The sequence below is a fragment of the Eptesicus fuscus genome, chromosome 18, assembly GCF_027574615.1.
Source record: "Eptesicus fuscus isolate TK198812 chromosome 18, DD_ASM_mEF_20220401, whole genome shotgun sequence".
NCBI classification, from domain to species: domain Eukaryota; kingdom Metazoa; phylum Chordata; class Mammalia; order Chiroptera; family Vespertilionidae; genus Eptesicus; species Eptesicus fuscus.
In genome coordinates, this window is record NC_072490.1 from 25,979,223 (window position 1) to 26,003,945 (window position 24,723).

Below are 24,723 nucleotides of genomic sequence, written 5' to 3' on the forward strand. Positions count from 1 at the left end.
TCCTCTCTCACTAGAAAGTGGCAGACAACTAGGCAAACATGGAAACCAGAAATTTTCCTACTGGCCCGGCCGGTATGGCTCAGTGGTTGAGCATGGACCCATGCAGCGAGTGGTCACCAGTTTGATTTCCAGTCAGGGAATATGCCTGGCTTTCGGGCTGGATCCAGGAGGCAGCTGATTAATGTTTCTCTTTCATCGATGTTTCTCTCTCTCTCCCTCTCCCTTCCTCTCTCTAAACTGAATAAAAACTGGATCAATAAAAATATATTAAAAATCAGTACTGCCAAGACCTCAGTATAGCAGGGAGGGAGCTAAGGTAAACACTCCCATAATAGCCCTTAGCTGGCCTTTCTACTAGGTTTTCTTAATGTCATTCACACTCTTTTTGTTAATTGTCTAAAGTTTTACATATATCCTTTTCCCCCAATTGACTCTCCCGCCCCCCAGCCATTCCCATCCCCGGCAAGCCCCCACCACCGCAGTATCTGTGTCTAATGGTGATGCTAATATGCATGCATACAAGTCCTTTGGTTGCTCTCTAACCCCCCCTCCCCTACCATTTGTTTCTGGATCTATTCTTGTTCATCAAATTATGTTGATCATTATATCCCACATATGCACACTCTTCTTTTTAAAAAAGAATTTTTCTAGTGTACTCTGTTCCTGGGTTTGATTAGAGATGGATTTGCATGGTCTGGAATCTGGGACAACAGCTGCTAGGATAGCTGTGTCCAGGGGAAAAACTGATTCATGAAAAGCAGTAGTTTTTGGTAAGTTGTTCCACTTCAGCTCATCACAATAGCATGAAAGGGAGGTCATATTGAATTGCCTCCCAGAATTCCACGCTCCATTAATATAGAATCATTCAACAGTTTGAACTCTTCAGTCCCGTATCTTCAGGGCCCTGATAGATGGTCCTCACACAGACTCCTTCTCATGCATAAGCATGTTGCTGCACACAGGATCCACTGTTGCCACTTAAGAGAGACAGACCATATAATGCATGAGTGCAGAACTAAAAGCATTCAGGGGAGTGTGAATGACATTAAGAAAACCTAGTAGGAAGGCCAGCTAAGGGCTGAGTTCCTATTAAGGGGGTATTCACCTTCACTCCCTCTCTGCTATACTGAGGTCTTGGCAGTACTGTTTTTTGCTGTTAATATATTTTTATTGATTTCAGAGAGGAAGGAAGAGGGAGAGAGAGAAACATCAATGAGAGAGACACATTGATTGGTTGCTTCCTACATGCACCCTGACCAGGGCCAGGGATTGAGCCTGCAACCTAGGTTCCGTGCCCTTGGCCAGAATTGAACCTGGGACCCTTCAGTCCACAGGCCAATGCTCTATCACTGAACTAAACCAGCTAGGGCAGTACGGCTTTTCTTTATAGGCAAAACTCCTGGGCAGAGGGGAGAAGGTGGGTTCTATAGTTTTTTCCCTCAACTTATGCCTTTAGACCCGGGATGATAAAAGCTTCCTACTATTAGTTCCTGGGCACCTTCCCATCTCTTGTTTCACCTCTGTAGTAGTCCCTCATTAAATGCTCTGCCAGAATCCTGATTGAAACGGAGTAGAAAACAATGTCTCAGCTTTTCCTTTTAAGAGAGCAGGTTGTTAGCTCCGTCCTAGAAAAACGGCGGATGAAGACACACTGCCAGAGTAGTATTTGAAGATGGTCGTGACTAGATCCCTTAAGCAAAAGAGTTTTTGTGGTCATTCTCTAAGCCAAATTTTTCTCAAGGGCAGGGCAGCCTGGTGGTCTCAGCTTTAGTTTTCAAGACTTATCAGAATATGTTGCATACAGTCAATAGTGAATGAATGGGTGAACAAATAAAGGAGTTTGGAATTAATTTTATGTTGTAGCATACAACAGGGTCGCCTGGAGGCAACAGAAGAAGAGAAGCTAGAAGAACTGGCTTTATTCTCAGCACCAAGTTGAAGTTCAAATCCCTTGCCTTTCATTTCTGACTGTGGGACCTAAGGCAAGTTGCTGAATTTGTTTCCTCACCCTAAAAATAGGTAAAAATATACCAATTCCATAAAAATTTGAGGATCAAATGAGATCTTGTAGGTAAAATGCTGAGCAGAGCATTTGAAAAGTATTCAAATTGTTTTTACTACAAAATAAGTTGTGCTAAACCAAGGGGGTGCAAAAGACCATCCACTGGTGTATGAGTTTCCTGTCTTTCCTTTTTCCTTTTTTGCTCAATCCGTGCATCCCCTAACCCCTTCTCCTGACCAGAGCTGTCTGCCTGCTCTCTAGCTATAAGTCTGTCTCTATTTTGCTTGGTAGTTCTATTTGTTCATTAAATTCCACATGTAAGTGAAACGGTATGATATTTGCCTTCCTCTGATTGGCTTATTTCACTTAGCATAATGTTCTTCAGGTCCATCCATGCTACCACAAAGAGTAAATTTTTCTTCCATTTTTTAGCAGAGTAGTATTCCATGATGTAAATGTGGTACAGTTTTTAATCCACTCATCTGGTGTGTGAGTTTTATATTGTTGTGTCACAAATCACCACAACGTAGTGGCTTAGGGAACACATATTCGTTTTCTCTCAATTTCTGTGGATCAGGAGTCCAGGCACCGCTTAGCTCTGCTCAGCAGGCCACAGGGCTGAAATGTGGGTGCTGGCGAGGTGCACTGTCATCTAGAGACTTGACTAGGAAAAGGTCTGCTTTCAAGCTCTCTTTTCAAGCAAAACGTGTGCCTTTAGAATTCATGGCAGCTTATTTCTTAAAAGCCAACAACAGAAAGATAGGGTCTCTGGTGCTTGAAGTCTCTGACGGAGAGAAGGTATAGCTCCTCTTTTAAAGGGCTTGCCTGACTAGGTCAGAACCACCACGCTCATCTCCCCTTTGAGTAATTCAGTGCTGACTATTAGGGATCTTAACTGCATCTTCACCTTTGCCTTATACTGTAACATGATCTCAAGAAGGATATCCCCTCACCTTTGCCATCCTATTGGTTAGAACCATGGTCGGCAAACTGCGGCTCACGAGCCACATGCGGCTCTTTGGCCCCTTGAGTGTGGCTCTTCCACAAAATACCACAGCCCTGGGCGAGTCTATTTTGAAGAAGTGGCGTTAGAAGAAGCTTAAGTTCAAAAAATTTGGCTCTCAAAAGAAATTTCAATCGTTGTACTGCTGATATTTGGCTCTGTTGTCTAATGAGTTTGCTGACCACTGGGTTAGAAGGTCATAGGCTCTGCTCATCCTCAAGGGGAGGAAAATACACAAAGACCTGGATACTAGAGGGTAGGAATCATCACATCCTGGCGTGTGCATGACTGGGGTAAAGAAAGAAAATATCAGCACTTCCATGTATATTCATTTAAATCACATCTTTAAAAAAGTCCACTATTGTATAGAACAAAGTATATATACACCATATTAGTGCAATAGTAAAGATGTGTAGTTAATAAAATATACACATGTTGAAGGTGCTTTTCATAGGAATGGGTAATCAAAATATTGTAAACCGTTCCAAACAATAGCTCTTTTTCCCACTTTCTCTTCCAACCTTCACTGATTATCTGTGATATCCTGTGCAAATTACTTAATCTATGTCTCAGTTTCTTCACCTGTAAAATCGGAATAATAATTCATGCCCTGTCTACCTCTTAGATGAAGCTCTGAAGAGAAAATGTTGGAAAACATTTGGAAATACACACAGTACATACAAAACAGGCAGAAAAGCAAAAGAGAGTTTTTAAGCATCTCTGATTTCGGATTAAGTAAAGCAAGAAAGAATTGTTTAAAGTGTTGTCTCACTTTTGCCTATACAAGATCTCTCCCACATAAATGCAAGATGCTCCCAAGAGATTTAAAAGGCTCTAGGGCTCTCTGGGATTTTACAACAAGCTCACTAAAATCCTTGAGTTCCTCTTTCCTGGCTATTCCCTGCAAGGGCAACTTCACCTGAAATGTGATGAGTGATATTAAGTTGCAAGAATGTCCTTAACATTTCTCCTCTTCCGTCATCCTTCAATCACAGAGAAAAATGGATAAACAAATCACTCATTTTGTTTCCCTCTTGCTTTGGGGACAGCAATTGAACCTGATCCTCCATAGAGCCAAGCATCAGAACAGATCAGTGGTTGGCAAACTCATTAGTCAACAGAGCCAAATATCAACAGTACAACGATTGAAATTTCTTTTGAGAGCCGAAAACCAACTTCTGCACATGGGCCACAAAGTTTCAATCGCACTGTACGTGTGCGCCCGCACATGGTATTTTGTGGAAGAGCCATACTCAAGGGGCCAAAGAGCCGCATGTGGCTCACGAGCCGCAGTTTGCTGACCACTGGAACAGATGATCTAAGGAAGGGAGTGTGGCCTGACAGAAGGAACATCCAGGAGGTATCAGATGGACTGTTGAGTCACCCAGACCTGGGCTTCAGGCTCTGTCCTTGAGGTCTGTGAGTTTTGAGGAGCCTATTCAACTTTCTGAGCTTCAGTTTCCTTTTTTGTCAACTTCGAAACTTTGTTGTGTGGATTAGAGTGGACTGTATGTGAGAAACTACCCCGCTAGTTCCTGGCATACAATAGGTGCACAGCAATGACTTAATGCTCTTTTCCCTTCTGTAGGTCCAGGTTCAAGTCTTGATTTGGCTTCTGATGAGCCATGTGATCCCATCCATGTCATTTTCCTCTCTGGGTCTCTATCATATGATTCTAAGGAGTCCCAGACTTCAAAATCCCAGCACTGCTGGACGAGATCCCACGGAGTCTAGGCTTCCCCCAGGTTCTCTTCCCCACTTTAGTGTGGGGTTACTGTCATAATTCCTAGTTCACTTATATGTTTTTAATATAAATTTTTATTATTTCCAGGAAAGACAGGAGAGAGAGAAAGAAACATCAATGATGAGAGAGAATTATTGATTGGCTGCCTCCTGCATGCCCCCTACTGGGAATTTAGCCCACAACCAGGGCATGTGCCCTGACCAGGAATTAAATCATGACCTCCTGGTTCACAGGTTGATGCTCAACCACTGAGCCACTCTGGCCAGGCCTAAATCACTTATTTTTAAAAAATAGCTGATGAAAACATTGGCCACGTGTTTTGCAAAGAAGCTAGATGCTGCTTCTTTGTATACTTAACACCATGTAGTGTGGGTTGTAATTATAGAATGAACAATGCAGAAATGTGGAATAAGATAAACTCATTTTAGAAAATGAATGAAAGTATAGAAAGACACCTGCCTTCTCTGTTTGAACTCATGTCACTAAGCAAATTGCTGTATTGCCAAGTTATTTTAAGCCAAAGTAGATACTGGAATTCAAGAGGAGATAAGACAAACTGATCTGAAGTCTATTTCCTAACTTTGTATAATGTCACTATACAAAAATAGGATATGCTTGCCTATCACCAGGAAAATCCGCTGGGATTTTTAAAAATAGTTATTTCAATTCTGAATTTTTAGATAGGAACGAAAAAGTTCTAAGCAAATATAGAACATTGGCATGGATATTAAAAATTGTGTGTCTATTTTAAGCTAGTGTTTTCTTTTTACCTTGTTACAAAAGTAGCATATTCTCAAGGTAGATTAAAAAAAAATTCTGAACATTAGAAGTTTGCTATTTAGCTACTGAGAAATGTGTACTGTTCACATCGTTTTGGTGTGTTTCTTCCTAGTCACATACATATGTGCACCTGCATGCATGTTCAAACATGCACATTCACACACACCATCTATTTATTGACAACATTTATATTTATGTCCCAGCCTTAGTTCTCTCTTCTGAGAGCCGCACTCACATAGGCAACAGCCAGGTTGTCCAACTGCCCTGATTTGCCCAAGACTGATGGCTTCCTGGGATGTCGGACTTTCAGCGCTAAAAACTGAGACAATCCTGGGTCAACTGCCCCCTGGATGACCCATCCACACCTTAAACTTAGCAAGTACAAAGCTGAACTCATCGTTCCCATCCCCAAACTCCTGCCCCTTCAATGGTCTGATCTTAAGGAATGGTGCCATTTCCTCCCATGTGACCAAGGCAAGAAATAAGGACTAATTATTGAGATATTCCTCTTTCCCTCTCTCTATCCAATAGCCAATTTGGTACCAAGTTCTGGTCTTCCCTCTCTGGTTAGTAATTCTTACCTAGATTATTGCTATGACTTCTAGCCAGATCTCCTGCTTCTAGCCACTCCCCACCCCACTCCCATTCTATAAAAATTCCACAAAATAGGCCGAGTACTGCTCCCAAGAATTCAAATATGACCATGTCACTTGACTGCAAAGAACTCCTTAGTGTCTCTCAGGATAAAAATCTAAACTCCTTAAAGTTCTACTAGTTTATAGCCATCTCTATATCCTGCCCTGGAACCTCCTCCCCAACACATTAAAATGCTGTAGCCTTGGGCCCATTAATCACAAACTCCAGCCCCTTTTCACAAACCTTCAAGGTCTTGGCTTAGATGATAAGTTCTCCCAGGAAGCCTCCTCTGAAGCCTGTAAATAATTTATGTTCTTCATAATCAGTTTATGTAACTTAACACATCAGCAGAATTCTGAAGACCAGTTGGCTGGAAAAGTCTTTAGAAACTTACTGGGAGACCTTGTATCCATGCCCACAAGGAAAATCCAACAGCTTTTCAAAATTTCTGATGCTTTGGCCTCATTTGGCAAGAAATTACTTAATTGGTCTGAGGTGGGGTGTAGCATTCAATATTTTTTAAAGCTCCCCAATAGGTATCCGAGTTTGAGAACACTTCACACCTTCATTAGGCCACTGCAAGGCCACCTGGTGTTTATACACTTATTTTCTGCCCATCCTGTGATTAACATGGACTTCCTCAGTTATTGTCAATCACAAACCACCCAAACCTCTCCAGGGAGAACATTCCTTCCTACGCGGCCGGGGCCAGCTTTAGCAGCAATGAAGTGACAATGTGATCTTTGTGTTTCTGAACTTTACTTTTACTTCTCAATTGGACCACACTCAGGAGAGGATGCAATGAATTTTCATCCTTAAACCCCAACAGGGAGGGAGAGATTAAAGATACAGTTGACAAGAGTAGCTCTCAACCAGGGGTGGTTTAGTCCCCAGAGGGCATCTGGCAATGTCTGGAGACATTTTTGGTTGTCACAACTAGGGGTGTGTTACTGGCATCTGGTTGGTGCAGGCCAGGGATGTTGCTACATGTCCTATAATGCACAGTCCCCCACAGCAATGGGTTATCTGGCCAGTAATGGTGAAATTGAGAAAGCGGATTGAGAAAGTGATTATCCCAAAGCTTCCTTCTAGCTTTAAAATACTTTGTGTCAGTGACTGGCTGTGGAAGAGCCTCTGAATACCATGGAACTTAGAGTGAAGTGGGCAGATAAGGAAGTTAGATTTGGAAAGAAGGAAACAGTAAGTGCAGATTTAGAGAGGTTTTAAGGTGTAGATGGGTAAATCGAGGGAGGCATGTTGTTGAGATTATCTCTTGACTATTTCTTCAATATCAGTGATTCTCTATATGTGAACTCAGCATTGGCATCCCCTTGGGAACTTGTGAGAAATGCAAATTCTTGGACCAGACCTAGTAAATCGGACACTCTGGGGTTGGGACCTAGAAATTTGTGTTTTTAACAAGCCCTCCAGGAGATCTGATGCCTGCTCAAGTTCAAAAACATTGTTCTAGATTATATGCTGACCTGTCAGAAGGTCTGTTGTGATTTGATACATCGTATACCTTCAAGAGTCAGTTTCATTTTGAGGAGTAGCAGGGGTAAGTGGGTTGTCAGAGAGCTTATGAAGAGGGCAAGCTGGTCTGCAGGAGAGATAAGTACTTCCTGAGAAGTCCATTTAGTGACTTTACTTTTTCCTGGGATAGCTGTCATAAACTGTGTTATATGACAGTGCACCAGGCACGCTGGGTGGTCAACAACAATAGCATTTGGGTAGACGTGAAAATTGCCAGGGAAAAGGGAAGGAGGAAAAAGGGACAAGTAAATTGTAGAAAAGGTTCTGAGACCAAGATATTGCTTCTTTTTGTGATTTTTCATTCCAGTTCCTCATTTCTGAAGAAGTCTCTTTCCCTGTTGGCTTCCTCCTCATGGCGACTCTTCCCTTCCTTTTTTCCACCCCCCAGGGCTGGTGTAGGGAGAGACAGGTTACAATTTGAGGGGAAAAACTATTAGGGGAGGGTATCATGATAAATGGGCCACAGGGAGGGTATTCTCTAAGACAGACAATAAGGCCAAAAATTCCCATAATGAATTTAGACTTGCTTTGAATGAAAGCAAGTGTTCCAGGCCAAAAGTGATATGATAGCAATAATAAATTAATCGGTAATATCAATATATGTGAGTGGATAAGAGGGATATTTTTCTTGGAGCCTTTAAAAGGGCAGGCCAAATAGCAAAACCTCCAGGATATCTTCCATAGGATCTAGCTAATGAAAATATGGGCATGTATCCACCCACTCATTCATCCAGGATGCAGATATTTATTAAGCATCTATTACACTATATGTCAAGCGCTACTTTAGGGTCTGAGGATGCAGAGTTAGATAAACCAGTTCCATTTCCTTGGATCTTGGTACTTGCATTTCAGCACAGGAGTCAAATACACATGTAAAAAGACAAACACGGTGATTATGGATGACGGTAAATGCCACAAGGAAGATTATAGGGGTGCTGAGATGGAAAGTACTGGAGGAATGCATCCATGAGCAATGAGATCTGGAAAGGCATCTCTGAGCAACTGAGTTTTGAGCTGACAATTCAAGGTTAAGAATGTGCCAGCATTCAGAGGTGGAAAGGAGACAAAGGGGGACAAATAGAAATTTTGGGCATATGTCAGGCTCTAGAAATGTGAACTCAGGAGGTTATTTGAAGTGATTAAGAAAAAATTATCCATCATATGGCAAGAAGTCCAAAAGTGTGATTCCAAGGGCTCTCAGTGGCATACTGAAGCTGTGTTTAATGGCCCCACCCAAAGATGATTTATTTTCCTATAAGAATATACCATTGGTTGATTTGGCTATTTAGTATTTATGAATTAAGAGCTCAGACTCTGTTAAGTTATGCATGTTAAACTTGTACATATGCAGTGATTTCTGTCTGTTAAGCAAAGATAACCCTGAAGTTTATAACCTATTGCTGAAAAGGACGTTAACCAATTTTGTCTCTAGAAATCTTAGTCTTGTTGAAAGAAAAAAGACAATATTTAACCTGAAATACTCTTGGAGAACAGTTTCATCATCTTATTGATTTCCTCATTAATGAGTGAGTTGAAAAAACCTTTGATATGTGTTCATTTGATAGTTGAATGAGAGTTTATGCTTTTTAACTTCTTGAAAGTTAGACTTGATAACAAGACTCACCATGGCTCAGCTTAGAGGTCTGGCGTCTAGAGATCAGCATTAATGAGTTCACAAAGCCCTCGAAGTGTATGCATTTTTCAAAAGCAAATGTCCTATTAACTTAATCAGACTTTCCAAAGGGTCTTTGTGTCAAACTGCTGTCAAGAGTAGAATCTCTCAAGACTCCTCAGATGCCCTTGATTCTTCAAATTCTGCTTCATAAGTGTTCAGGTATCAGGAAAGGCGAACCTTATATGGAGCGTGGGGATTATAGTTTTTGTTAATTTATTAAAATTCTTGTAAATGAATACATTGGCACCCTGACGTATGCATCTGCCTCTCCTAAGAGTCAAGTTTTCCAGGTCCCTTCAAGGTGACTGAACAAAGCTGAGTTCCTGCAGAAGCAAAGAAGCTGGAGACCACGGCAGGGGAAAGGAGATCCTTGTCCAGCCTCAGGTGCCTCTCTGCTCAGCATGAGGAGGCATCTCCAGCGAGTTTCCCTCTAACTCCACCAGTGGAGGCGGGGGAGATGATCATTCTAGCTTTCTTCTCCTCGTTGGGATGGTCCAAAAGCATTTGCGTTCTTCAGCGATGGGTTAAAAGTCACAGGAAGGAAGGTAATTCATATGCTCTCAGGGAAGAACTAATTCGTTTCTGAGCTCAGTCAACCTGCTGGCCCCTGACATTAGTTTCATGTGCTCCCCACAGAAAAAAAAACCTGGCCTTCCCCAACCCTTTAGGGAAGTGTAAGCACTTGGCAGACAGCTGGGATTTCAGGAGCACCATCTCCGTGAGGAGAGGCTAACTCCTCCTCCGGCTCCTGAGAGGGAGGGCCTGTGAGATTGTTCTGCCAAGCACCTAAGAAAGGGTCATTCTCTTGATGTGAAGGGCTCTCTTTTTATAAAAGCTGTCCTTCTTCCGAAGAGATAGCTCTCTTGATGTCTGATCTGGTAATTCTACTGAAAACACGTTCTGGAAAGAAATGCCCAGGATGGCTGCAGATGGCAATACTTAAAAAACAACAACAACAACATTCCTGTTGATGTTTAAAATGTGGGGAGAGGAGCTGAATGCCCTGCAGAATCTGACTCAATGCAAAGGCCTCTGGAGATGTCAGCCCAGTTTGTGAAAACCTTCCACTTGACAAGGCTGGGTTGAAAAGCAGTGTTTCCAAAGGGCAGAAACAAACACTGAGATCTTGAGGCAGCTTTTCAGTTTCAGTATTAAGGAAGCGGTGCAATGATGTGAGATGAAGTCTCCTTGTGAATGTAAACTGCATTTTTTTTTCTGATTACTAATGGAACCTGGCCCTTTTCCTTATGTTGACTGGCCATTTGTGTTTTCTATTTTGTGCAATACCTCATCATGCATGTTACCCGTTTTGTTCATTGATTTCTGTGTATGTGTGTATTCATGTATTTATACACATTTATTGGCTTCACTGACCCTTTGGACCCTGGGCATGCTGCCCCTGCAAGGAAAAGGAAGGAAAGAGGAAAATGGCCATATAATGTTTGGTCAGTATGTCATGGCCCACAGATGGCCACTAGAATTTTGACTGGAATTACATTGAATCTCTAGACCATTTTAGGAAGAATTGGTATCTCTTTGACAGGGATGTGGAACCTTTTTTCCGGCAAGGATCATTTGGGTATTTATAACATAATCGAGGGCCATACAAAATTATCAACTTAAAAATTAGCCTGCTGGCCCAGCCAGCACAGCTCAGTAGTTGAGTGTCGACCTATGAACCAGGAGGTCACGATTCGAAACCCAGTCAGGGCACATGCCTGGGTTGTGAGCTTGATCCCCAGTGTGGCGTGTGCAGGAGGCAACCTATCAATGATTCTCTCTCATCATTGATGTTACTCTCTCTCTCCCCTTCCTCTCTGAAGTCAATAAAAATATTTAAAAATAATGAGCCTGCTGTATTTGGTCAAACATTTAATTACCTCTCCCCTACTGCCTTGTCAGGGCCAGAGTAAACGATTTCATGGGCCTTATACGGTCGATGGACTGGACATGCACCACCCCGGCTCTACAATACTGACTTCTCCAGGGAACAAAATGTGCTTTCCATACCTAAGTTCAGTTTTTCAATGCGTTTCACCTTTTGTCTGTAATTTTCTACAGAAAGAGTATAGAGGATTTCCTCCATGGCTCCACTGTGGAATAGATTAGAACAACCAGCATTCTCGTGTTGAAGCTCCCTTGATCATGACGCATCACCTTTTATTTTATATCACCGGTAAGTGTTAAGAAAATTGGATTTTCATATCTATGTTCAGGGAGTGAGGAAAAGCAGAAAATAGTCTCTGCACATTCCTAAACCTGAAGTCCTCACTTACACGCTTTCAGGTTTGAAGACACAGTTTTTTAGTACTTGGGGAAGCCTAAAAAACCCCAAGCCGAATTGTGTAATTGCAAAGTCCCCTGCGTTTCTAATTGTCTACTTGCGTTACAGAAGTACACGCGGGAAATCCCTGCATGTTGTTTTTTGTAATCGCAATGCCAAGTGCTGTTTTCAGCTAACAATTCTAGAGAGAGCTCGAGCTCCGCATTCTTTATTCTTCTGCCTGCTGGATGCAACTAACAACGAGGCCCTAAGCTGTGGATGAGCCACAAGGTCAAAGCCACAAGGTTCTTGAATCACTGAATGATTAAAAAGTTTTCCCTTTTGATTGTTATGTGAGCAAGAAAAAAAAAGGTTATATTGCATGGGGCTCTTTTTTACTGCAGACTTGTTTAACTGAAGATAATTACAGAGTTGAATGACATAATTAAGCAGTGTCTGGCACAGTACCTGGTAGCTGAATGCTCAGTAAATGTTAACTGTCTTTTAATAGTTAAGAGCAAGGTCTATAGAGGATGAGACCTGGGTTTAAACGAAGGCTGTGCTACTGAGCTGTGTCATCTTAAGCAATTTGCTTAAACCCAGAGAATTCCTCATTTGTAAAAAAAAAAAAAAAAAAAAAAGAGAGAGAGAGAGAGAGAGACGGAAGACGCTGATGTGGCCTTCCCATACTATCAGTTAGCAGCTGTGCATCACTGCAGATTGCCCAGGACCAAACCAGACAGAGTCGGACCTGCATTACCACCAGTTGTCCACCATCCAGAACTGAAATGTCAGTGCTGACATGTACACATAAGGAACTGTTGGACATTGAAATTGGATCTCAAAAGAACTGTTGGCCCAGAAAGAAACTCACTACAGACCGATTCATTTGCCTGTCACCATAACCATTATTGCTTGTCTCATTTTCGGTTCTTATAAGTGTATTACTAATAGCACATGATCTCACTCATCTAGGGGAAATAATGAACAACATAGACTGATGAACAAGAACAGACCCAGAAACAAGGAGGCATGGATCAGACTGTCGGGCCTCGGGGGAGGGTAGGGAAGGGTGGGGGTAAAGGGGGAGATCAACCAAAGGACTTGTGTGCAGACATATGAGCCCAACCAGCGGTTAAGGACAACAGGGGGGTGGGGGCATGTGTGGGGAGGGGGGTGGGATGGAAATGGGGGGACGAGGACAAATATGTGACACCTTAATCAATAAAGAAATTAAAAAAATAAATAAATGCAATTTTACAAAAAAAAGGAGAGAGAGAGAGAGATAATATTAATGTAAAGGAAAAATTATTAAAAATAAGACAATATGCAGGTTTTCTATCATCCAGAAACCTCCTTTATTCCTGATTTAACACTGTTAAGCTCATTATTGCTTTTCCATGCTGCAGTATTGATCACAGCTCTCAGTAGAGAAAGCCTGCTGGGCTTACAGGTGCCACTTACTTAAGTGGAGTCAAAAATTCCTGTGCCATGGCTGATCCGCTACAGAGACAACACGATGAGTCTGCAATCCTCTGGTAACTGACTGAACTACCAACAGGCACAAAATCAGCAGCCCTTGGGCCCAGAGGGCCATAAAGAGAGCACTTGAGTTGTCACAGATCTCCTGAAAACTTAACGGGACTGTGAAGCATTCAAGTTTCCCGCTCCCACCACCCCTTTCTATTGTAAGGTAGGTAGAGATGAAAGTGAACTTGAATTTCATTTTATTTTTTTGGTTTTTCAATTACAGTTAACACTCAATATTATTTTATATTAGTTTCAGGTGTATAGCATAGTGGTCAGATATTTATGTAATTTATGAAGTGACACCCCCCCCCATAAGTCTAGTACCCAACTGGCACCATATATAGATACCCCTGAGATTCATCAGTCTGTTCCATGTTTCCATGCCTGTGTGTTGAGCATCTGCCCCCTGATGATCAGTGCGAGTCATAGCTACCAGTCAAAGGGTCCAACGGTTGCTTAGGCTTTTATATATATAGATTACATTATTGACTATATTCCCTATGCTGTACTTTATAACCTGTGACTAGTACTTCTTAATCCCTTCACCTTTTTTTATGCAGACCCCCAATTCCCCTCCTATCTAGCAACCATCAGTTTTTGAACTTGCTTTCAACTGCCTGAGCCTAGGTAGGTTCTTTTTAAAGAAAGCTATGAGCTATTTTTTAAAACATATTTTATTGATTTTTTTACAGAGAGGAAGGGAGAGGGATAGAGTGTCAGAAACATCAATGAGAGAGAAACATTGATCAGCTAACTCCTGCACACCTCCCACTGGGGATGTGCCCACAACCAAGGTACATGCCCTTGACCGGAATCGAACCCGGGACCCCTCAGTCTGCAGGCCGACGCTCTATCCACTGAGCCAAACTGGGTAGGGCTAGGGTAGGTTCTTTATTACAGGTGTTTTCAATAATACTGAGCATACTTAACAATGAACCCCTCAATTTCAATTTCCAGTGTTTTGTAACAAGAATCAGGAATGCTTATGTAACCAATTGGGGTATGTAATGATGAACCCCTTTCTATGGGTTTGAGGGAATTATGGGGCTAAATTGTGGCCACTGTCAAGGACTGAGATCTGGGGGTTGGAACTGGGGTGGGGTTTCTTTCTTTCCAAGCAGTTTGAGCCAGAAGGCTTATTACAGAAAATCGGAATGAAAGAGAAAGAAAACAAGTATGGCAACTAAATCCAAAGGACCAGAGGCAAAATAAGAGGCACTCGGGGTCCAGGAGTTAGTAATCACATGGGATTGGGAATAAAGGGGGAAGGTTGAACACAGACTCCAAGAACACATTCCAGGAGTCAAACCCATTTGGTAAGGATGTGTCAGCGAGTTCAAAGCAACGATAATGAATTTGTAGAGAACATACGATTTCAATTTAAGATGTCCTGGTCACACATGAGAAGCGAGGACACAGATAGCTGATGTAAGCAAAGTACAAATGCTAAAGGTTTCCTAAAGGAGGAAGGGCAGAATGTATACACACATATGCACTTAGCATTGCAGTAAGATGGCAGAAAAAATACTGAACTACTTAAGAGAGGCGCTAGCAAGTCAACTGGTGTCAAAGAATCATTAGAAATACAGTGTTTCTCAATGAGTGCATGGCCAACGACCTGCACCAGCATTGCTCAGAAAAATGTTTGAAATGAAGATTCTAGGACCACTGGGGTCTGGGATTCTAATTCCATAGAACACTTTTCTGATTGGCCAGGAATCCCGCTTTGGGGTGTCAGAAATGAGCTCGTGAACATGGCTATTTCAAATCAATGAGACGTGGCTGCAAAAGGGAGGGCATACAGAATGAGGAAGACAAAACATGGGTGCAAATGTCATTTGTTGGTTGCTTTAGACCTGTACCTCTTACTCCTTCATGGCCTCCTGAGTTTTACTACCTTGGCTTTAACTTTGGGAACCTGATTCTCCTTCTCTTCTGTTACTTCCTTCTGCCTGGTCTTGCTTGTGCCCATCCCATCACAACCTGGGCCTCTCTCCTGAATAAGGCCTGGGGGCAGGTTGACACAGAAACAACTGGTCCCCATCACCCTAGATCCCTCTTCAAGGTAACTATTCTCTATCATTCATACTTAGTGGATGCCTGATAAACTCTATGGGGAGAGTATTAGAGGAGAATTCAAACCACACAGGTAACTTGGAGACATTCCCCCATAGAGCTTATTAGGCATCCTGTCTCCTTCTCTAATTAGGAAATGGCCTCAGGGTGCTTATATGGTGTATGGGTATTTGTCTAGATTATTCTGGCATGGCATGTTCCCATAGTACTAGACTGATGGTGCCTTCTTACTCTCTTCCTCAAGGCCCCAATCTGGAAGAACTTATTCTGAATACCAGTATTACCTCCTAAAGAATATGTAATGGGCATTAATAATTTGTTGATCAAATAAAAGGAAACGGTTAATACCATATTTCATAGAATCTATGAGGCACGTATTTATTTTCTTATCGACCTCACATCGACAAGAAAGCAATGTGCTCTAAGTTTAATTGAGAGTATTTTTCCCCCTTAGTGGGATGTTAAGTAATTGACAGTTTTCTAGACTTTATAAAATATGTTACATATAAACAAGTCTTGTTTCTGTTAAATATTAGGATGATGATAAATAAGCATTCTGGTTGGGTAAGAGTAAAGAGATGTGTTTTATCAGGATGATTTATTTTCTAATAGATATAACAAAATAGAGGCAGCACAATTCAATAAAAAGCATTAAATTTGGCATTTGACTGTATAGGGTTTTGACCTTCAGTTTCTTCACCTGTAGAATGAAGACAATGGAACCTATCTCACAGTATGATTAGTAATAAATAAAATTATGATTTTGACAAAGATTCCAATATGTCATGAAAAAAGCATGGTGAATTTCATTAAATAGTTAAGATTAAATATAAACTTAGGAAGCAGTGCAAGGTCTTTCACTCAGTTGCAGTGCTGTCTTTGGGTAATCAAAACAAATAAGAATCCTCTCTGAATGCTACCACAGGTATTTGAGGCTCAGTAGATGTGGCTTAGAAAGCTCTAAGTCTCTGATACCTTCAGATCTACTATAAAAAATTAATCTCTGCCAGAACTAATGGGAAGCACTATATGATTTTCCACTATAGTGATGAATAACTCAAGGATGCATTCTATCTCCACTACTATTTGACATGGTATTGGTCCACACAATTAAAGAGACATAACTAGAGCCATTAGTTAAGTAAGTAGGGGGAAAGTATCCACTTCCAAATAATATAATTATATATTTCAAAAACTCCAAAAAATTAACAGAAAATTACTATAAACAATAATAGAACTTTATAAAACAAGAATTTAAGAAAACAATTCAATAGCATTTATGTACAGTATACAAATAACAGTTACTTAGAATGTATAATGGAAGACCCAATTTACAATAGCAAATTAAAGGACAAGAGAGAGAAAGGGAAAATAATTAACTAGGCATAAACTTAAAAATAAACATTCCAAACCTATAAGAGAAAAACCTTAAGCCCTCATGCAAAACACAAAGGAAACACGAATAAATGGCAAGGCATTCTATGTTCTGGGATGGAAAGACTCAATATTAAAAAAATATTTCCTTTGCAATTTCAATAAAAATAGCACAAGATTCTTTTTCTTCTTCTGGTATGAGTTGCTTATAAAGCTAAATGTAAAGACCAAACCAGCTAAATATCCAGGAAATCCCTTAAAAGACAAGGAATATAGAAGTGGGAGGGGCTAGCTCTACCATATATTAAAATGCACTACAAAATGATTACCTATAAGGGAAGAGGGTAAAAAGAAGAAAAGACAGGAGTGAGAGCTAAACTTTCCTGAATACACCTTGTTTTGTAGCTTTGACTTTAGAATCATGTAAAATTTTATAAAATTATAAAACAAAATTAAAATTGTAAAAATAAATCCTAAAAACTGAAAGCAAAGTGAAACAAATGAACCTGGTAGTTTTATGAGGTAGAGGTTTAACTCGGGAGAAGAATTCTTTCAAGATTTTAAAATATGTCTCACCATCTATTGAGAAATGTAACTTACAAAGCAAAAGAATTCAAAGCTTTATGACTTTCAAAAATTCATACCAGAAAGCAAGGAAACTATTAAACACTATTAAGCTTATAGCAAAAGAACCCAAGAGCCAACTTGAAGGGGTTTTCTTTGGTTAAATATTGGACAATTAAAGTTTTCAAAGGAATAATAATAACTGGAATACTCAAATATATTAAAACCCCATGAATTCTTAATAATATTGAGGGACCTCACTATGGAGAATGCTGGGTAAGTAACTTGTTATTCTGAAAACTGGTGAAAAAGGAAAAAAGGACAAATGAACCATGTTTCTGCCTTTTGTGTACAAAGCACACCTCAGCAAACCAAATAGTTATTAAAAGTCTTTCTTTATAGAAGGACTCTAAATAATAAATAACAAAGAAATGGTAGAATTGGGAAAAAACACATTTTTGGAAGCCGTAACAAAATGATGAATATAGGCAATGGTCCCCCATGACTGTTAACACCATAACAAAGCACCACTTACCATTCACTTCAGCTTCACCAGGGCATTTTCTCCGTGTGAGCAAACCATAAGGCAGACAGCAGTCTGAAGTTTGCTGGGACAGCCTGAAAGCAAAGCCAGGGATGCTGGATAATGGTGATGGCTAATGGCTACAGACTCTAAAAGTTCTGGTATGAGTTGCTTATAAAGCTAAATGTAAAGAACAAACCAGCTAAATATCCAGGAAAACCCTTAAAAGACAAGGAATATAAAGCACTGTTGCTAGACAAGGGGTCCTGAAGCTGATCAGGTTCTAACTAGCTGTGAAAGGGAATATAGAATGTGAGAAATGCTACAGAACAAACCCTTAGTTCATATTCTTGGATATGATAATGGGCTTGTGGTTATGTTAACAGAAAGATTCCTTACCCTTTAGAGGTACATACTGAAGTATTTTTGGATGAGATGAGATGATGCTGGGGGTAAGGCCCATCATGACTTTTGTTGTTCCCAGACACTTCCGCCTTCATGAGCCCCCAGTCACCATACTATATTTTGGGATCCTAAAAATGTCATTGCTTTCTGATGTGAGAAAAAAATTAAACCATTTTCTTCAATCTTACTAGTTCATTTGTTTTTCTTCTGATTTTAAGAGCAATTAAAACATATTTGTAGAGTCCAAAAAGTATCATGTGTCCTGGCATTATATGCTTGTTGTGCCTAAGGGATGAGTCTGTTCTCATTTGCTTCAGAATGACCCAGTGGTGGGGAGAGAGAGAAGGAAAAAGATTTGTGGGGCAAAATAGGGAAGAAAATATAATGTTCCAAAGACGAACATTGTCAATGGCTACTTTCCATGGGACTAGGTGCCCTGAAAGACCATAAATGTTTAGTTTGCCTAATGAACCTATATTCCTATACAGACATTCCGAACTTTTAGAGTCTGTAGCCATTAGCCATCACCATTATCCAGCATCCCTGGCTTTGCTTTCAGGCTGTCCCAGCAAACTTCAGACTGCTGTCTGCCTTATGGTTTGCTCACACGGAGAAAATGCCCTGGTGAAGCTGAAGTGAATGGTAAGTCTGCTTGATGGGCAGCTCCTCCCACCAAAAGGAGGAGTCTGTTTCCTATTTCATCCCTTGACTCTGGGGTGGCCATGTGACTTGCTTTGGCCAATAGAATGTGGAGGAAGTGACCATATATGAGTTCTAAGACTAAGCCTCAAGATACCTCACAGCTTCTGTTCTTGGTCTTCTGGAACCCTAAGGTTGCGCCGTGTATAAGGCCAAGCTAGCCTGCTGGATGATGAGAGACAAATGGCCCAACCACCCCAACCATTCCAGATGACAGCCAGGTACACCCCAGAAGCAGAGCCTCCCTGCTCATGTGCAGCAGGCTACAAATACGTGAGGGAGTCCAAGCAAGACCAACAGATGAACATCCTAGGTGAACTCAACTTGCCAAAGCACAGACTTTCAAGCTAAATAAATGGTTGTTATTTTAAGCTACTAAATTTTGTAGTAGTTCGTTATGCAACAGCAGATAATCAATACAGCAGTATTTGTGTTCTTAATAATTCCCCATTAATAATCCTGAAGTTATTGCCATAGTTTGTCTCTGAGAAGCTGTAAGATTTGCCTCTTGACATAACAAAATTGGGATTTATCTTGGGCTATCTCATGAGCTTCAATGACTTTCGCCGAAGAAATTGCCCCTGCTTTTTCAAAAAAGATGCTAAGGGATTTGGTTAAATGGCACAGAAAATTTTGGATTTGCCAACATTCACTTGAGGAGAAAGAGGAGGGTTAAATACACAAAAAATTGCATTATCAGACATAGAATTCTGACCTTCAGCCGGCGGTCTGGATCTCCACTGCATAGGGAATTTACTGATACTTTGAATGATTTCCAGGCTGGGCTTAAGTTATTCATCACAACCTGAGAAGAAAGAAGAGAGGAGTGGTGGGTGGGAGAGAAAATGTTTGACATTTTCACATTTAAACATAAAAAAAATGCTAGAGGTGCTTTGTGGCACTTTGAAAAGGACAATTGTTTGGACCAGGTGCCTTAATGAAAACATAGAGTAGTAAATCTTTTAAGGGTGTCCACTAAGTGGGTCAGTATGGGCAGAACTCCTGCGATCACTGGCCTGGCTGTCATTTCAAGAATAAGGACAGTAATACTGTGTAGTATGTGGATACTGAGAATGACTCATTCTATATCAAAAGGGATTGGGATTAATGAGGTGGGGCTACCTCTGGCCTCTGATAAAACATCCCCTCTTCTGTAGGATGGTTGGTCCTATGACATAAGTTCTCTTTTATTGAGGTCAGCAAGGGCAAGACTATTGGTGTGTGTGTGTGTGTGTGTGTGTGTGTGTGTGTGTGTGTGTGTGTCAGGACAATTCTACTGCTAAACAATTAAATGGTCTTTGGTAATCCATGAGTTTGAGTTAGATCAGTTTACAGATCAGAAGTTTCTAGAAGAAAAATCCCAGGAGCATATTTACACTAACTATCCTAGGAAGACAGACACAGGGCTGATCTTCAGATCTTCAGTGTCATAAACTAAGTCTATTAAATAGTGAAACACATTTAAAAGCAGCTTACTAATCATGAACTTGGCTAAATCCTGCCCAAAATTCCACATGTGTCAAGTCTTATCCTGTCATCATTATGATTCAAATAATTCAATTTGTTTTAGAATGTATGAGTATCTGTTCTGGGCCTAAGACTATTCCTGAATCAGCAGTGGCTGTATCACCTTGGAACTTGTTAAAAATGCAAATTTCTAGTCCTGGCTAGTTTTGCTCAGTGGTTAGAGTGTTTGCCTGTGGACTGAAGGGTTGCAGGTTCGATTCCCGATCAAGGGCATGTACCTCGGTTACAGGTTCCCCAGCCATGGTAGGAGCACATGGGGGAGGCAACCAATAGACATGTCTCTCTCATATCAATGTTTCTCTCTCTCTCTCTCTCTCTCCCTCCTCCTTTCCTTCCACTCTCTAGAAATCATTGGAAAAAATATCCTCAGGTGAATTTCTAGGTTCCACCCAGACCTATGGACAGAAATCACCTCCCCTCCAGGTGATTCTGATGCATGAAACCACTTCTCTGGGGGACATAAAATGAACTTAAGTAAAATTGTCATGTTGATTTTTCTTCCTATGAAGTTATTAGTTAGCAGAAGTCTTAGCACTGTAAAAAATTAATTCTCTATCCAAATAACATAATTATTTTATAAGTGATTCTCTCTTCTACTGGAATCCTTAATATAACTATGAATTATTCATTATATCATTGCTCATTATTAAATTTCTCTTAATGCATTGAAGTAGAAAAATACTGTTCTTGTGTGACTTTGTCTTAAGCTCCAATACCCTGGGGATTATCAAAGTGATAGTGATGAGAAAAGTTAGATAAAATTATCTGGGTTAGGTCAAAATTCTCACCTTTATGTAAAAATTAGAGGCCTAGTGCATGAAAATTTGTGCACTGGGGGGAGGTTCCTTAGCCCAGCCCGCCCCCTCTCACAGTCTGAGAGCCCTCAGGGGATGTCCTACTGATGGCTTAGGCCCGCTCCCTGTGGGAGGCAACCAGCCGATCCGGGGAAGGCACCCCCCCACCATTACCCTGGCATAGCTGCTGCTGCCTCTGGCCTCTCTCCACAGGAAGCGACCGGGCCAATCAGGGGAAGGCGATGCCCCCATCACGCCTCTGCTGCTGCTACTGCTGGCCCCCAGGCAGCCACCGTGGCTTGCGAGCCTTGGGCCAGCCCTGGGCAGCAGCAGCCGCCATCCATGGCTTGCCTGAGCCTCGGGGAGCCGCTGTGGCTTTGTCCGGAAGGACATCTGGAAGACTCTGGAAGACGTCTGCTCTAATTAGCATATTACCCTTTTATTAGTATAGATACTAAGGAGTAAAGATGTCTTATTGCAACAGTTTTGAAAAACTCAATAGCAAATCAAAATTTCAACTAGAAATTTCCTCTGAAATGAAAAATGCGCGTGTGTGCGTGCCCACAAGAAAAAAAACCCAATGTTATGTTGCTTGACTCACTGGAGAAGTTTATAGTCACATTTCTTGTGAGACTCCAGGAACCCCTCAGCAATGGGGTATTGGGGGAAGTTCTAGAGATTCTTGGGATTAGGAGGATTTAATAAGATCAACAATGAGAAGAGAAATGCTGTGAGGAGCAAATGAGAAAAGGATCTTGTGAGAGAAGCCAACAGTGTACCATCCATCTCTGTTGTCCCTGCACTTTAAAGCCTCCATTCACTGACTACAGCAAAAGCTTGAGTGGGTACCACTTCTGGTCCTCCCCAAAGTCTACTTACTTCTCCTGAAAAGTTTGTGCCACCGAAGGAATCCTTATGTGTGAAATGATTCTATTCAGTGGGGGTGAAACTATCCCAGTTGCACCTCAATCTATTCCCCAGGGATTAAGTTCCAGAGCATCACTTTGTGCTATAACTTGTACTGGACACGCTTTCTATACTCAACTCCATTAATTTATTCATTGTTTTATTAAACCCATTTTATGAAATGCCAAGTATGCATTTGACGGTATCCACAGACTAGGCCATTCAACACTATTTAATACTTGTCTACTTTAAGTATGACAGGTTCTGTTCCCCCAATGCTACTTGCAACTCTGTTACTTCAGGAAAATGGAACTGGATTTCCAGCGTAGGGTGGTGAGAACATGGCACCTCCACTCTCATCGTATGAGTCTCAAGGATTCCTTCTTCCTTTATGCTACCACTGGTGAGCACAACACAGCCTTCTCTCAGCTCCAAGTCAATCGTCAAAAATTACCCCACTTCCTCCTTACCAATGTGCTTCTCACTCCTACAGAATCTCTCTTGGAACTGGCTTATAAATAAAATAAAAAGTAGAGATTGGGGTTGGTGGTTGAGTGGTACGCAGTAGTGGGTAGTGGGTGGTTGGACAGTGAGGCATAAGGTTTGGAGACACATGGAGAAAGAGGAGGGGAGTGGAGAGGCACATGCAGATAGACCCAGTGGCTGCCGAGGAAGGCTGCTGTTCACAGGAGAGGCTTGATATCAGTCCAGTGTATCAACTTTCCCTGGGGAGGCAGATTGCCTTTCCCAATTACAGTGAAGCTCAGGATCAAACAAACTCAATTCAAACGTCAGCTGTACCCCTTGTTAACTGCGAGAACTGGGAAAGTGACCCAACCTCCTAAAAGTTGAGTTTATTCACCTGTAAAATGAGGGTAATAATAAGCATGTCAAAGGATTGTTATGAGAAGTAGATAAAATAATGTGTATAAAATCACTTAGTACAATGTTTGGTGCCTAGTCACCTTCATGAAATGTTACCTAGTATTTATATTTGTATTACTAATAAAATAATAAAAAATTTGGATGAGAGAGGGTCTTCTCTTCTAACAATCTAAATTGAGGATAAAGAGTCCTCTTGAGAACAGTGAGGACTTATGTCTGAATGCATAGCTACAGACATTAAGAAATGCAAGGGTTTTTCTCGAAACAGGTCAATTTATCATGTTAGGAGATGAGATGGCATAGTTATTACCTCAGTTCGGTGTACAAGCTGCTGAGTTGCATCATCGTTCATACGAAAAATTTCCAGAAATGGGTCAGATTTACTGAAGAAATCCTAAAATAGACAGATAAATAAAAATAAGTTGTGTTCCCTCCGCAAACACATCTAATTCAGCATATAGCATGAATATAGCATATTTCCCCCCACATAGTCATACTGCAACTTTCCAAATGTACCTAGAAAGCAGTTGTTCTTATGATACTTCTTAACAAATATTAGGAGCTTTAGGTATTTCAGTGGCTTTTAGTCATGATATATTTTCTCAATGAGTAGATAAGCTCAACCACTAACATGTAGGCAGCTAGAATAACACTTAATGCTAAAAGCTAGAAGGAGGTTCTCTACTTCACCAGCTGTGACGTGAAATAATTATACTCTCTTATTCTGGACTAGAGGCCTGGTGCACGAAATTCGTGCACGGTGTGTGTGTGTGTGTGTGTGTGTGTGTGTGTGTGTGTGTGTGTGTGTCCCTCAGCCCAGCTTGCACCCTCTCCAATCTGGGACCCCTCGAGGGATGTCCGACTGCCCGTTTAGGCCCAATCCAAGTAGGATCGGGCCTAAACGGGCAGTCGGACATCCCTCTGGATCAGGCCTAAATGGGCAGTCGGACATCCCTCTCACAATCCAGGACTGCTGGCTCCCAACTGCTCGCCTGCCTGCCTTCCTGATTGCCCCTAACCGCTTCTGCCTGCCAGCCTCATCACCCCCTAACCACTCCCCTGCCAGCCTTATTGATGCCTAACTGCTCCCCTGCCAGCCTGGTCACCCCTAACTACCCTCCCCTGCAGGCCTGGTCACCCCTAACTGCCCTCCTCTGCAGGCCCGGTCACCCCTAACTGCCCTCCTCTGCCAGCCTGGTCACCCCTATCTGCCCTCCCTTGCAGGCTTGATTGCCCCCAACTGCCCTCCCTTGCAGGCCTGGTCCCTCCCAACTACCCTCCCCTGCTGGCCTGATTGCCCACAACTGCCTTCCCTTGCAGACCTGGTCCCTCCCAACTGCCCTTCCCTGCTGGCCATCTTGTGTCCACATGGGGGCAGTCATCTTCGGCAGCCACCTTGTGTGTTAGAGTGACAGTCAATTTGCATATTATTCTTTTATTAGATAGGATTGGTGACAAAAGCACTGTGGCAGATTGCATTTTCCATAGGTGGCCATCACAATGTCCACTGTCTACATGTTTTCTACAATATGACTTTGCTACCCCCTCACCAAGGCATGGAGTCTAACTCCCCTCTCCCTGACTCTGGGATGCCTCTTGGCTCTCTTGTAACCAACAGAATATAGCAGAAGTGATGAAGGATGACTTCCAAGGCTATGTCAAAAAGGCCACACAGCTTCTGCCTCATTTTCTTGCATGCTCCCTCTGGAAAAAGCCAGGCATCATGTAGGAAGTGTGACCATCCAAAGACCACCATGTAGGCACTCTAGCTGAACAACGGAGCAGAACCCAGCCTTTTGGCCAT

At 41.7% G+C, this 24,723-nt stretch overlaps 1 protein-coding gene across 1 annotated transcript in view; it reads right to left on the reverse strand.

The window, feature by feature from the left end:
- The window catches only part of CPNE4 (copine 4), a 291,785-nt gene that overhangs the window by 76,055 nt on the left and 191,007 nt on the right, over nucleotides 1-24,723 (reverse strand). Inside the window, exons 6-7 of the mRNA XM_054729573.1 lie at nucleotides 23,230-23,313; nucleotides 19,523-19,612 (exon numbers count right to left, since the gene is read on the reverse strand). Coding sequence (XP_054585548.1) covers nucleotides 19,523-19,612; nucleotides 23,230-23,313 — 174 coding nt within the window. The remainder of the gene's footprint in view (nucleotides 1-19,522; nucleotides 19,613-23,229; nucleotides 23,314-24,723) is intronic.